The sequence below is a fragment of the Lissotriton helveticus genome, chromosome 5_1 (genome assembly GCF_964261635.1).
Source record: "Lissotriton helveticus chromosome 5_1, aLisHel1.1, whole genome shotgun sequence".
In the NCBI taxonomy this organism is placed as follows: Eukaryota; Metazoa; Chordata; class Amphibia; order Caudata; family Salamandridae; genus Lissotriton; species Lissotriton helveticus.
The window spans coordinates 363,995,013-364,009,819 of NC_136065.1; the positions used below are offsets into that span (position 1 = coordinate 363,995,013).

The 14,807-nt window shown below is 46.1% G+C and overlaps 1 protein-coding gene across 1 annotated transcript in view; it reads right to left on the reverse strand.

The window, feature by feature from the left end:
• Positions 1 to 945: 945 nt before the first annotated feature.
• Positions 946 to 14,807, reverse strand: part of MICOS10 (mitochondrial contact site and cristae organizing system subunit 10) — a 201,412-nt gene continuing 187,550 nt past the window's right edge. The window contains exon 4 of the mRNA XM_078640934.1: positions 946 to 1,128. Coding sequence (XP_078497060.1) covers positions 1,108 to 1,128 — 21 coding nt within the window. The 3' untranslated portion in view covers positions 946 to 1,107. The remainder of the gene's footprint in view (positions 1,129 to 14,807) is intronic.

The window sequence follows — 14,807 nt, forward strand, 5'->3', positions numbered from 1 at the left end:
GGTCCCCACGCATGGGCGGGACAAATAAAATACTTATGACTATACATGGAAATCCTCTACGAGAGAAGTTGTATTAAATGATTGGGCATAAAGACGGGCAAAGTAATGACGCCGTTGTGGTGCTGGGTTCGTTGTAAAGGCTATTCGTACTGAAGCCATCGTTAAAAAGTTAGTTTCCCCATCCAGACAGAAAAGTAAAAAGGAGATGATGGTATGAATTTCTAGCTAGAGCCACAATACAGAAGACAAACCTTTGGATTGAGTAACAGGGATAGTAAAGACTGTAACAAGCTGCAGTCATAGAAGTGGGCATACGACTTTAAACCGTTGGCTGCTTCGGCTTTTTTGCAGCAGTTTTAAAAAACGGGCGCGGTCGCGTCGGCCATTGGCCGACGGCAGCACCAGCGAGGTAGTGCTGCCGTCGGCCAATGGCCGACGGCAGCAGCCAACGGGTTAAAGAACAAGAGTTACAATTATATCAACTACACAGGAACTCCTGTAAAGATAGAAAAACACAGAACAATAAGGGATGGCTGTCTGCTACACATTGAAATTATCACCTCCATCACATTGCACTGCTTCTTTCTCTCATTTTTGCTTCATTTTCACAATATTTTACTATGCACCTTTTGCTCCGGGACCATACCCTATGTTTTCATTCCAAACTGCTCTCTAAAACACATTCCCTCTTCCATCATATTCTATACATCCCGACGCAACCTTTATCCTACCAAATACTCTTGTTCATTTTCCTTTCCAATAACTTCTAGATATTCTACACATACTAACTGCACCATTCCTGCCTTTTTTACACACACACAGACACCTCTCTCACTTTTCCCATTTGCCTCTTATTGCTGCAATCTACACTCTGCCAATCTCTCCACTTCATAACTCCCGTTTGACGCTCATCTTCCACCACTTCCAAAGTATGAGACACAGGTGTTTTGCAGACAGCAATAGAACCATTTTATTAAAACTTTGAGGCGCCTTCACAGCACCAATAATACAATTTTGCAGTAGGCCGCTGCCAAGGTAGTCCAACAGAAAGTTTCACTGGCTTGTGTGGGTTGCCCATTTCTTCATGCAGACGGGAAGAGTACAAAACTATTCATTATGCTGCGCCTCCTGCGGAAGGAAATGAGAAAGAAAGAAATCAAACGGGTTGGAACAGGAGGATTACTCACAGGGCATATACAGGGAAGAAGACAAAGGCATGAAGAGTGCAATTGGAAAAGAAGGTCGAATGGAAGAGAAAAGCTGTTTCAGCTAAGAACAGAGGAGGTACTGCCAGAGAGCAAGAGGAAGAGGGCTGTAAAACACTATTAGGAGTGTGAGCATTAACAGCAAAAGCAGAAAAGGGACAGGGGGAAAAAAAGAGTGCAAAAAGGATAAGAGGGGAGAAAAATAGTAGAGGGAAAATGTGATGGAAACTGGAGTACATCAGAAGAGTGAGGAGAAAAAAGTCAAGGTGAAATCAAGAGCAAGAAGTCTAAAGTGTGAAGATGGGGAAAGAAGTGTCTAGAGAGGATACGATACAGTGGGCTACTGGAGTGCACATTCAGCATTAACTGGGGAAAAGCCCAGTGAAAAACCCATACGCGGCAGACTGTAGAAAAATCAGGAAACGGCAATCAGAATAGCCACACATGCCAAAACAAACAATCACTGGCAAAGCCAATTGATCGCGCCAATGCAAAGCTAATGGGTTTGCCAATGCGTTTTAACCACGTTGTACACCAGTGTGGCTGCTTGTTCAGCATGTCTAAAAGTCTGTGGCATGTAGAGCGTCATGGAGTAGAGCATCAGAGTGTCAAGTCAGAGTGTCTAGTAGTGTCTTGTCGAGGAGTAAAGTGTTGTAGAGTGTCGTTTGAAGGACTAAAGTGTTGAGTCGTCAAGTAGTGTTGAGTCAGAGTAGAGTGTTGAGTCTTAGTGTTAAGAAGGGGCGCAGATTGGAGTGTCGGAGATCATACTGTAGTAAAGAGGAATAGAGGGTTAGAGTGAGTGGAGTAGAGTGTCAGAGTGGCGTACTGTATTGCAGATTATCATGAAGTAGCATTGAGGGAGTAAAGAGGCATAGTGTGTCATGGAGTAGAGTGGAGTTGTGTAGAATTGAGTATGCATTGAGTGTTAGCGCCAATGTGTTAGTGTCATTACAGACAACACATTTTCCATTGAAATTATCATTACACATGCACAGAAAGTTTTATTGATAAAACTTTACAGCACACAAACCTTGTGTGGAAATGGCATCACCAAGTGTATTAAAGTTTTTTGGGCGCATTAAAATATGTGTTTCCATCACTCCTCAGAATTACAAAAAAGTCCATAATTTGTGCTTTTCTAATTCTGATACATTATGAAATATTTATACAGTTGATTTTTAGACATTAAAATGTAGTGTGCTAGAAAAAAATAACATGCTACAGCATTCCTCTCACATGGGTACCCAGCAGGATTGTCACTTAATTCCTCTCACTTTGAAGTCAAAGAAAGAAAAGTAAACCCCAAGCTACCACAGGAGACAAGAGTCTGACATCGGTCTTTGAATGCACAGAAAATAGGACAAGACAAGCAAAAAACGTAAAGGCCTGTTTACAGAAAGCTAGCACTTGTGGAAGAATACAAGGAGCCAGCGGCAAATAGAAAAAAAAGCAATGGTGAGTTACAAACCACAAAGATAATGGTAAGCAATTGTCGGAATGCATTCCCAGGGAAGCTTTCAGAATGCCCCCAAGAGGTCTCTGCAAGCCAGACAGCTGTTCTGTCCTGTAGGCTTCGGCTTAAAAATAAGAAGATGGGGGGGGGAATCTTGAAAAACTAATGGCATAGTGGAGGGGGAAGAGAAGATCCTTGAGCAACCAGCGAGAGTACAACACTGAGTTACAACACTGAGTTCCATCCCAATAATGGGATAGAAGAAATCCACTAGGAAGCTAGTAGCATGAGAACACTGGGAGAGCGTAAATCTAAATATGGGGTGCAGTAGCCACCAGATGTGTGAAGCCTTCCGACACCCCTTTCCTCATGTCCACAACAGGAACCGAAAGGGGAAGTAGAACACAGCAAAACACTGCAACCAATGGCACTTTTGGGGGTGGGGGTTGAATTCAGATAAACACATCGCAATAATTCGGGAAGCCGAGTGGGTATGGGGGGTGGCACATCCGTCAGGAACCGAAAAGCAGGAAGGGAGGGTTGGATCCGTTAAGAATCGAGGAGGGAACACCGAGGGAGCCAAATCCGAACAAACACGATTCTTTGAGGGAGGAAAAGAGCCGCACAAGAACACACAAAATGGGTTTATGATTTCAGCAAATATTTCTTTAAATGAAAAACACATCATTGAAGAAATCAAACCAAACGATGAGTAAGCGGATGTTTTCCTGGGCCTCGACTTCTTGGAAGCCAATGCCCTCGAGGAGGAAGAACATTCTCAAACAACATAGAATTCCTGCTCCCCTCCCAGCCCCGGCAGCAGTAAGACACTAATAGTTTCCACACTGCCTCCCAAAAGAAATTAAATAATTAGACAGTTAGCAGCCCTGCAGCTATTAACCATGACAACACATTTGGAGGCAATTACAGATATTAGGCATTAAAGGCGCAGATACCGGGCCTCTCCCCCCATCCTACGCACAAGGCATAGCCAGGGCCTGTGCCAGTGAAAGCACCGGCGCAGCGGCTACATCCAGAAACAACCAAAGAAAGCGCCGGTGAGGCAGCCACGCGCAAGGGACCGCCGGGCAGAGGGAACTCTGGGCCCAGCAAAGACATAAACCGCACGGAAAGCAAAATCAGCGGCAGCGATCGGGCTGGTGGGCGGCGAGGGTTTGTGTCTGGCTGGGTGAGCTCAAACCAACCTCTGTATGTCGGGCATCAGAGCTGTGGCGGTGAAAGCTCGACAGGCGGGCCTGTCACAGCATCACTAGACAGGGCAGACCGGAGCTATACGGGTAGGGCAGCTGGGACCAGCTTTACGATACCGAAAGAGAGCATTATTTATAATCTAAGGTCGGAATAGGTCTCAGATCTTAAGGAGCAGTTAAGGAATTTCAGAGGTAGCTCAGGAAGAACCAGCACACTCGGTTGTTTGCTGCACCTTGAGGTAAAGGCGGTGCTTCCTGTTGGGGGAATAAACCATTCACCACGGCTTCCTCTCTGTACAGTGCACGTCAGGGGGGTCCTTTACGTCGACTCTTGGTTGCCTCAAAATAGCACTTGCCATCCCTGCATTACTTCCGTGCATCCCTCGGGTATACTGTTCCATCTCCCTTGGGTCCAATACCCAGGGCGCCTTCCCGGCAGCATGTTCCCTCTGCAAGCCCTTGGCCTACTCCTGCCGCCCTGAGTGGACTCATCCGAATATCTTCTGTGGCTGTCTGTATCCAGCGCGCACTTCCAATTACAATCGTGCTGGTGTGAAATTGGCTTTATTAAATTATCTTAAGTAAATCTCACACACCGACAATAGTGTGGGCTCCAATTTCCAATTTCGTCTGTCAGCCAACATTACAAGTGTAGTTTATTTTATTTTTGGAGTTTTATATACAGCAAACGCGACCCGAAGGTATCGGAGCTCTTTACATGAGCACAAACATTAAAAGATTGCTGTAACCAGAGGATTAAACACCATAACTTAACAGCGAATGGCCACAGAATTACTCTACTTTCAACATTGTCTCACACTCTCAGTATAAAGGTCAGCTACAGGGGAAACAATATAATGTGTCATGACAGTGATCCTATGAACAGAGGATACTTAACATCATTCTTTACTCACAATTGGAATCCTTCATCCATTCCTTTCTCTCTCAACTGCCCTGTCTAGCATAAAAGAATAATTGTTACTTACCTGTAAACAGGTGGTTCTCCAGTATTGGTGTCTTTCATAGATTCACATGCTTGAATATTACCCGTCGAAGTGGGAGTCCCACGGTAAATAAAATAGCAATAATGCTAAATATATATAAATATATATAAACATAATACAAGAAAAAGAAAGGAAATACAACTGAAATCCTCTAAAAACGATTCCTACATAGGAATGCAAGGTAAAGAGAAACTATTTGTAACACATTAGTGTCATTATGTTAGTCCAAATTACAGCCAATCAGGCGCCAGCACCCTCTAGAACATTCTCCTCAGAAGCTCAAGCCCTCAGATTTTCGTAGCACAAAGTAACCAAGAGTGTATGAGGAGAAGAGAGCCTCTGAGGGGAGGAGGGTGGGTCGCATGTGAATCTATGAAAGACACCAATACTGGAGAACCACCTGTTTACAGGTAAGTAACAATTGTTCTTTTCCAGTATTAGGGGTGTCTTTCATAGATTCACATGCTTGAATAGAATAGAAAGCAGTAACCTCTGAGAACTGAGATTGCTAGGCATATAAAGAAGAATTCAAGACAGTACTAATAATAATACAGTCATGTAACACATCATAGCAATCACAGGAAACACTAAGGAGGGGGGAACAGAGGCTCACCTTACTGAAAAAGATGGTGAAGCACTGCCGGTCCCACTGCGGTATCCGCTTCATTGATGGCATCCAAACAGTAATGTTTGGTGAAGGTGTGCCTGCTGGACCATGTCGCTGCACGGCAAATCTGATGAGGAGGCACACCAGCAAACAAGGCGGTGGATGAAGACATCGCCCTCGTAGAATGAGCCCTCACTGAAGACTGCAATGGTTTGCCCGCTTGTTGGTGGCAGAAGGCAAAGGCTGAAGAAAGCCACCGGCAATAGTTGGTTTGGAAACTGGATGTCCCTTACGCAGTCGTCAGTAGGCAATGAAAAGTTGGTCGGACCTGCGGAAGGGGGCAGTTCTGGCAATGTAAAATGTAAGGCATCGTTTGATGCCCAAAGAATGCAAGCGCTGTTCCGCCGGAGACTTTGGGTCTGGAAAGAAAGTCTTGAGGAACACAGGCTCATTCAAATGAAAATCCGTAGGTACTTATGGTAGGATGGAGGGAGGGGTTAGTGCGGAGCGCTACCCCGTTCGGTTTGAACTGAAGATAAGGCGGCTTGATAGTGAAAGCGTGAAGGTCGCTCACGCGACGAGATGAGGTCAAAGCCAAAAGAAGTGCAACCTTCCAGGTGAGGAATTTGATATCCGCTTTATGGATAGGTTCAAATGGTGACTTCATAAGCTGAGATAGTACAACATTGAGGTGCCAAGATGGAGGAGGGCGCCGAACAGGTGGGAACTTGCGGAAAAGCCCTTTGAAGAATTGACGTATGATCCGTGATGAACAGAGGGAAGAAGAGCCATCATGTCGGAAACAAGATATTGCAGCTAAGAAAACTCTCAGTGTAGCATGAGAGAGTCCTGACTGAGCGAGGCTCAAGAAGAATGGAAGAAGCTGCTCAGGAGTGGAATGGATGGGATGGATATTGGCTGTAGCGCACCAATGACAGAATCGCTTCCACTTGAGTTTGTAAGTCTTGATGGTAGACAGAGCCCTGGCATGAGCCAGGATGTCTCTGCATTCCTGGATATGTTCAAATCAGCGAATTCAAGGTGCTCAGGTTCCATGCCCACAATTGTAGCGTGGAGGGGTCCAGATGACACACTAGGCCCCTGTCCATAGATAGAAGGTCTGGACGAGGACGTAGAGGAATGGGCTTGCACTGGGACAGCAGAAGCAGTTCCGAAAACCATGCCTGCCTGGGCCAACGAGGTGCGATCAACAGGATGTGGCAGGGCTGCCTCCGCATCTTCCACAGTACCCGCGGTATTAATGGGAGCAGCGGAAAAGCGTAAGCGAATAGATCGCACCAGTCGATCAAAGGGGCATTCCCGCAGGACCCGGGGTGGGGATGCCAACTTGCATAAGACGGGCATTTCCGAATCTCTGGTGTTGCAAAGAGGTCTAGATCTGGGTGACCCCCAAGATCTAGAGTCGGTTGGTGCAGTTCCCATTCGTGTGTTGAGGAAGTGGACCTGCTCACAGAGTCCGCCAGGAGGTCGGACACGCCCGGAAGGTGGACGGCTGTCAAGGTGATGTGATGGCGGAGAGCCCAATCCCAGATCGACTGGGCCAAGTGGGACAGATGTGGAGACTTGGTCCCTCCCTGTTTGTTCACGTAGTGCATACTGGTGGTATTGTCTGTTTGGATTAGCACTGACTCCCCATGAACAACCGGGAGGAAGTACTTGAGCGCTAGGAAGATCGCCATCAATTCTAGCCTGTTGATATGCCACGTGCGTTGCGTCGGCGTCCACTTGCCCTTGATGGATAAGCCCTGGAGATGAGCGCCCCACCCCTCCAGGGAGGCGTCCGTCGTCAGCGTAAGATCTGGAGCATGAACGAGGAAGGGCATTCCCATTTCCAGATTCGTCCACCAAAGCAGGCTCTCTCATGCGGGCTGTGACGGCAACTAGGTCGTTGAAGGACCCGGAGACCTGACGCCACTGTAAGTCCAGTTCCTCCTGAATGGGACGGGTGCACAACCTGCAATTTGGGATCAGTGCGATACAAGATGACGCCATTCCCAAGAATGACTTTAACGTCCGAACAGAAACGGACTGTTTTCTTCGAATGAGGGAGACTAGACGAAGGATCTTCTGACATCGCTCGTTCGAGACGAACGCTTTTGAGAGCTGCGGGTCTAGGATCGCTCCCAGGAAGGTTCTGGTTTGCAGAGGCGCAAACTGTGACTTTTCGACGTTGATGGTCAACCCCAGAGACTGAAACACTTGCTGGCAAAGGCGAGTGTCCTAACATAGCTGATGGTGGTATTGAGACTTGAGAAGGCAATCGTCTAAATATGGAAAGATTTGAACTCCTTGTTGACGCAGGTGAGCCACCACAGGGGCCAGTACCTTCGTGAACACACGAGGAGCTGATCGCAGTCCGAAGGGCAGAACTTTGAACTGAAAATGTATTGGTCCCACCTTGAAACGCAGGTACTGGCGATGTTGGATTATTGGGACAAGAAAGTATGCGTCTTGGAGGTCTATGGTGGTCATGAAATCCTCACTGGATAGAAGACGCAGGATTTCCAGTAACGTCAGCATGCGGAACGATTGGGACTTTAGGAACTGGTTGAGAGCCCTCAAATCCAGAATGGGTCGCCAATCTCCGGTCTTCTTGAGTATGAGGAAGAATCGAGAGTAAAAACCCTTCCCTCTTTGATGTTTCGGGACCACTTCGACTGCACCTTTTAAAACAAGAAGACGGGCCTGATGGTAAAGCTCCTCGAGATGTGGAGGAGGCGGGCCACGAGGTGGTGTACAAGGAGGAATCTCTACAAACTCCAGGGTATGACCCCGTCGTACAATGTCCAAAACCCAGCGGTCCGAGGTGATCGAGGACCACTGAGAATAAAACAGAGATTCGTCCTCCAACACTTTGAGGGTTACAAAATTCATTGGCGTTTAGGATTGGATCCACGATAAGACTTTCCTCTGTATGGTCTGGAGGGCTGCTGACGAGATTGCTGATTGGGCGTGTAACGTTGGCCGCTCTTATTGTAGGAGTGGTATTGTTGCCCACCTCGAACGTTGGAAGAAGTGCCGCGTCCGCGCGCACCTCGAAAGGACTGCTTCCGAAATTGCAACGTGCCCAAAGACTTTGCCGTATCGGTGTCCTTCTTAATGGACTCAAGGGCGTCATCGATATGGGATCCGAATAGTGATTCCCCATCATACGGCATATCCAGTATTTTGGATTGGACTTCCTGCCGGAAGGAGGTGGACTTTAGCCAGCCCTGTCGTCAGAGTGCAGCCGCACTTGCAAGCAGACGGAAACCTGTGTTAGCAATATCGACTGCGCAGTCGATCATTTCTTCCGACGCCCTCTGACCATCGCGAAGAATCTGGTGAGCGTCAGCCTTGGAAGCATCAGGTATGAGTGCCTTCAAATCTGAAATGTCTGACCACATCTGCCGGTCATAACGTCCCAAGATGGCTAAGGCATTGGCTGCCCGGACAGATGTTGAAGCCATCGTTGAGAACTTGCGGCCAATAGCATCTAAGCGTCGACCCTCTCTATCCGGAGGGGCTGTGATCGGGGACGCTGGATTCCGTGCTCTACGCTGTGCAGCCTGAGTCACCACAGAGTCCGGCTTGGGGTGAGAAATCAGGCAAGCTGGAGAACCAGTTGGGGCCTTGTACTTTTTCTCAAGGCGCGGTATCTGAGCAGGTAAGGAGTTTGGAGCATTCATGAGTTTAATTCCCTCCTTCCAAACAAAATAGATGATAGGAATTGTGTGTACCTGCTTATAAGGTTTATCTTTAAAATCATAAAGAAAACAGTCCTCCTCGCGTTGTGATCTTGGTAATTTGAAATGCTGAGCCGCTTTATCCATTAAAAGATGGAAACTGGCGATATCTACAGGTGGTGACTCACCAGAGTTCCCAGGCTGAGGAGAGGGCGTCTGTGCCCGATAATCGTCCCATTCAGCCATATCCTGGTCGCCTGCATCGTCATCCGAGTTGTCAGGGACCTCTCCGTCCTCAAGCTCTTGGACCGCCTCATCATCCGCATCCTGCGGATAAACCGTGGTATGGATTCTTATTGACGTCTGAACCTGAGACGAAGTTGTAGGTGGTAAGATAGGCAGCAGAGAAGGTGGAGGTAGTGCCACAGGAGCAGGAGATTGTACAGGTGTAGTTTGCGGTGTTGCAGGAAAACGGCGGTTGTAATCATCCAGCATATGTTGGAGATTAGAGATCAAGATTAATGGAATGGTAGCCATAGGAACTTGGACCAACTGCTCTTCCTGCTGAGACTCTTGGTCTCCGCCATCGTCGTCAGAATCAGAGTCTTGACATTTAATTATTAAATCAGAGGGACTATGTGCCACCCCAAACGTGTCCCCTTCATGCTCCGAGTCTGGTCAAGCTCAGATGTAGTTGCAAACATCGGAGAAGGTGGTTGTGGCTCTGGATCAGAGATCTGTTGGCACGGAACCTTAGTGCGTCGATGTGAAGATTCAGAAGTCTTCAACCGCACTAATGACAAAGAGGCAAATGAAATCGGTGCTGCCGTCGACGGTGCCGTCGTCGCTAACGTCGACGATACTGACTTGGCTGTCGACGAAGGTATTTTGGGAGAAGTCATCGTCGACGGTTTGGCCGTCGACGGAGTCGTCGTCAGGGTCACTGTCGACGGACGATCCACTGTAGCCGAAGTCGTCGACAGTGCTTTCGTCGAAGCTGGTAGAGCTTCCGTAGACTGAGTCCTCGTCGACGGGGCTTTGGTCGACGATGTCTTTGTCGACGAGACCTTGGTCGACGGTGTCTTCGTCGACGAGAACCGTCGACGACGATTTCTTCGGGTCTTTCGTCGACGAGGATTCTCTCTTCTTCGTCAACGAGGAGATGGGAATCATCGACGGAACAGGCTTAGACGGCAACGAAACCCTCGACGTGTAGGCTGTCGACGATACAGTCGTCGACGACGAGAAGGCTGAAGTTGTAGTCAGCGTCGTCGTCGAAGATGCAGGTAATGCCGTTCTCGTCGTCGGAACGCTCGTCGACGGCGGAACTTTAAGAGGCGTGGAAACACCTCGAGAGGCAGCAGAAGACGCCTGAGAGCCAGGTCTCGTGGGCGTAGAGGTGGTAGGAGTGGCAGAAGACACCACAGGAGCCAGAGACAAGGCCAATTTTGGCTTTTTGAGGAAAGGAGATGGAAACTCCTGAACACTACCACGCTTAGAGGCTGCTGTAGAAAGACCAGATTGTAAACTTTCTGCGTCTGACAGTGCAGAATCCTTGTCCTTAAGACGTTGCAGCCAAAGGAGAAGACGGCCTTCTCGGTCTTTAAGAGTCTTAGTAGAAAAGGTTCTACAGAACTTGCAGCTGCCAGCCTCATGATCAGGGTATAAACAGTAGATACACTTCTGGTGGGGGTCCTTTTCAAAAAGGCGCAGCTTCCCACAAGAAGAGCAAGGTCTGAATAAAGACTTCTTACTTGACATGTTAAGATAACACTGGAAACTAGAAGAGTAGAGTTGAAAACTGAGCAGAGCTCAGGGAGACTCCCTTCACACGACGTGCGGTAGAAAATCTGAGGGCTTGAGCTTCTGAGGACAAGGTTCTAGAGGGTGCTGGCGCCTGATTGGCTGTAATTTGGACTAACATAATGACACTAATGTGTTACAAATAGTTTTTCTCTTTACCTTGCATTCCTATGTAGGAATCGTTTTTAGAGGATTTCAGTTGTATTTCCTTTCTTTTTCTTGTATTATGTTTATATATATTTATTTAGCATTATTGCTATTTTATTTACCGTGCGACTCCCACTTCGACGACGGGGAATATTCAAGCATGTGAATCTATGAAAGACACCCCTAATACTGGAGAAACACAAATCTGAGATTTTGGCAGCACACAAAATTACATATACATATATATATATATATATACACATATATATACATATATACATACATACATACATACATGCATACATACATAGTGTGAGCTAACCAAGGGCGACACTTGGTGCTGTGCTCCTCCAGAGTCTATTACGCAGATCCTGGGGACGCCCCCGCCCCACCATCAAAAAGCACACACAGATCCCATGTGTCCATGGACTTCAGGTTAGTATTAATGCCAAGGTAGAGTTACAAGGTAGAGTTGCAAGGTGTTATATGGAGCCTAGATGTGGCATGTTCCAAGAACCAAAGGGGTCAGGGAACCTATGCAAGTGTCCCCAGGCCCCAGATTACGAACGTTGAGGGTATAATGTCCAAGAAACCAGCATAATAGAAGAACAGAAGAGAGGGTGAGCAAGTGATATATTCGGGAGCACGACACAGTGCCACCATGCCCAAAGTGGATGCTCCCATTGCTCTAATAATATCGAGGGAGAATGTCTGATCAGTAAATGAAAGATGAGATTAACATAGTTTGCAACCAAGATTAAGAAATGGTATGACGAGAAAAGCAATTACCATACCTTTCCATCTTCATACAGCTATGTGCCACACAAAATTCAGCCCTTGATGAGGCCTCTTGGCAGCACCAATACTGACCTCAATCAAAGTTGCTGGGATAAGCCACTGGTGAGGAATTGCGTAAGAAATTTGGTTATTGATTAAAAGGGGATCGGACGAACACCCGACTCGAGCAACAACCACAATCCTAGTCAGTGTGAACTACAAGATAACTAAATTAACCTTGCTTGACCCTCTGGAAGCTTGGCACAACAGAAATTAGGCTTAACCTAGAGGAAAGTGTGTAAAGTAGTTACGCAGCACACAGTCACCCCAAACAGATTTTAAAAAATAGTTCATTTTAATGAATTCAATTACACTAAAACAAATTAAATCCAGTCAGTAAATCAGGAGATATTAAATTCCAATGTTTTAGGTAAGTACAGCATCTAAAAGCACAAAGCTCCACTACCGGTCATCTGGTCGTGCAAGACCAGGGAAAAGTCCACATTATTATCGACCACAATGGAGCGCAGGCCGAACACGGGGACCAATTTAGTCCAGCTGAAAAAGTTTTGTTCTGAAATTCCGGCATGAAGAGTCCAGTTCACAGTGGAGGAGATCACAAGGAGCAAGAGGAGCGTCGTTGTAGTGGCACAGGCTGTCCTCGCTATAGTGTCATTTTCCGAACCTGCATTGCCAGAGTGAAGAGTCTGATTCACCAAAGCTTCACGTTGGCAGTTGTCACGGGAGGCAAGATCTCAGTACAAAGTGGCCCAAACGCGAAGACCTCAAAACTTCAGGATTTGTCCTTTTCTTGAAAAGGAGTGCACTTTGATGCCATCCAAAGGTCCACGGCTAGGCGAGGCACATTTTGGGGATATGGAACTCTCTAGAAGATGCCAGAAGGGTTCAGGCACGTCCAGGCTGATCCAGTTACAACAGGTCACCTGGGCAGTTGCTGGGAGGCCTCTGGAGCTTGTTGTATCCCTGTAGCTCAGAAAAGCTTGTCAGCCAACTGACCCTTGGAGTCACTCAGGTTAGCATGGAATGAAGGGAGCAGGTCAGTCTTCTATCTGACAGAGCAAGGGAGGCCTCAAACAGCAGGGCAGTACTCTGAGGAACAAGGAAGTCCTTCTTCTGTAATGCTAACAGGACCAGTAGTGTACTCAAAAAGTGTTCGGAGGGTGCAGTATTTATATCTGGTGCCAGCCTTTGAAGTGGGGAAGAATTTTCTATGCTACCCTACACCTGGTTCTGGAAAATTCTTCCCTTATCCAGGCTTAAAGAAGTCGGAGGTGACAAAAGGCTAGTGTTAGGTTCCTTTGTGTGTGCTGGAGGTAAGCCCTTTGACATGCAAATGGGGCAGAGGACAGTGTGCCCCTTGCCATCCTGGCAGGATAGCCCATCCTGCCAACACACAATCCTCCTTTGTCTCACAGTCTGGGAGGAATACACAAAGCCTAACAGCAGAGAAATTCAATCATGTGACCCAGAACACTGGCAGCAGGCACAAATGGTTAGGGCAAGAACATGCAACTTTCCAAAAGCAGCATTTTAAGAATTGGGACTTAAAATCAGACTTTACTATTAAATAAGCTTATATTACAAATTATTTGGGTCTAAACATGAAACTTCTACATACTCCTAATCAAATGTTCTCTAACCAACAAACAATTGCCTATTGTGATGTACGTTCAATCCATCATCCAAACTAGATGATCACACACCTCAGTTGTTATGAACATTGCATGATTTATTTCCAGAAAATATTTGTTAATTGTTTCTCTGTTTTTTAGTTTTGCAAAGAACTCTATTATTTAATGGATCCAAGTTATTTAGAAATTCAATAATTAGAACAATTTTACACAAAACACAGGGACAACACACTTACAAAATGCACCACATGGAACAAAACACACAGACACTGTACATTACATATGAAACATCATAATGCAAGACAAATCTTAACTCCTGGTCTGTACAATTTAAACAATTTTGAAAAAACAATCACCCCTGCTTTAGTCAATTACACATTATATACTTGTATTAGGTAAGGTATCCAAACAGTGGCTCGTCTAGACATACTTTTTAATCTAATAATTCATTTTTTAGTTAGCCACAGTGGAATAGCATAGTAGAACACTTGTTTGGTTCTAAACAAAAGCAGTCAACGCGTTTCAAAACCTTCAACGTTTTTGAGGGTTCTTCTCAGAACTCAAGGATAGCTCTTTCCCTCCGTAGAGCATTACTTCCTCCCTCCATTCAACCTTAGTCTAGCTGCAGTTTTCCTGCAGGTGTTAAAAAATGGCTATCTGCCCCATTTAAGGGACCTTTGAAGTCATTAAGGCGGGCGCATGCACCGAGAACGGCTGTCCCAGTTAAGATGTTTCGCAGAAGCTGCAAAAATTTAGATAAATTCGGCAGTTCGCCATTTTTGAACACCTGCAGGAAAATTGTGGCAAGACAAAGGTTGAATAGAGGAGAATGTGATGCTCTACGCTCTACGGAGGGAAAGAGCTCTCCTTGAGGTCTGAGTCCTGAGGAAAACCCTCAAAAACGTTGAGAAGGGTTTGAAACGTGTCAACTGCTTTTGGTTAGAACCAAACAAAAATTCTACTATGCTATTCCAATCTGTGGCTCACTAAAAATAAATCTTAGATTTAAAAAAACTGTCTAAACGAGCCCAGTAGGACCATTGTTTGGTCAGTGCCCTTGCCGAACAAAAGTATATAATGTGTATTTGAGTAAAGCAGGGGTGATTGTTTTATTTCAAAACTGTTTAAATTGTACAGAACCAGGAGTTAAGATGCATCTTGCACTACAATGTTTTATATGTAATGTACAGAGTCTGAATGTTTTGTTCCATGTTGTGCAATTTTTAAGTGTGTTGTCTCTGTGTTATGTAAAATTGTTCTAA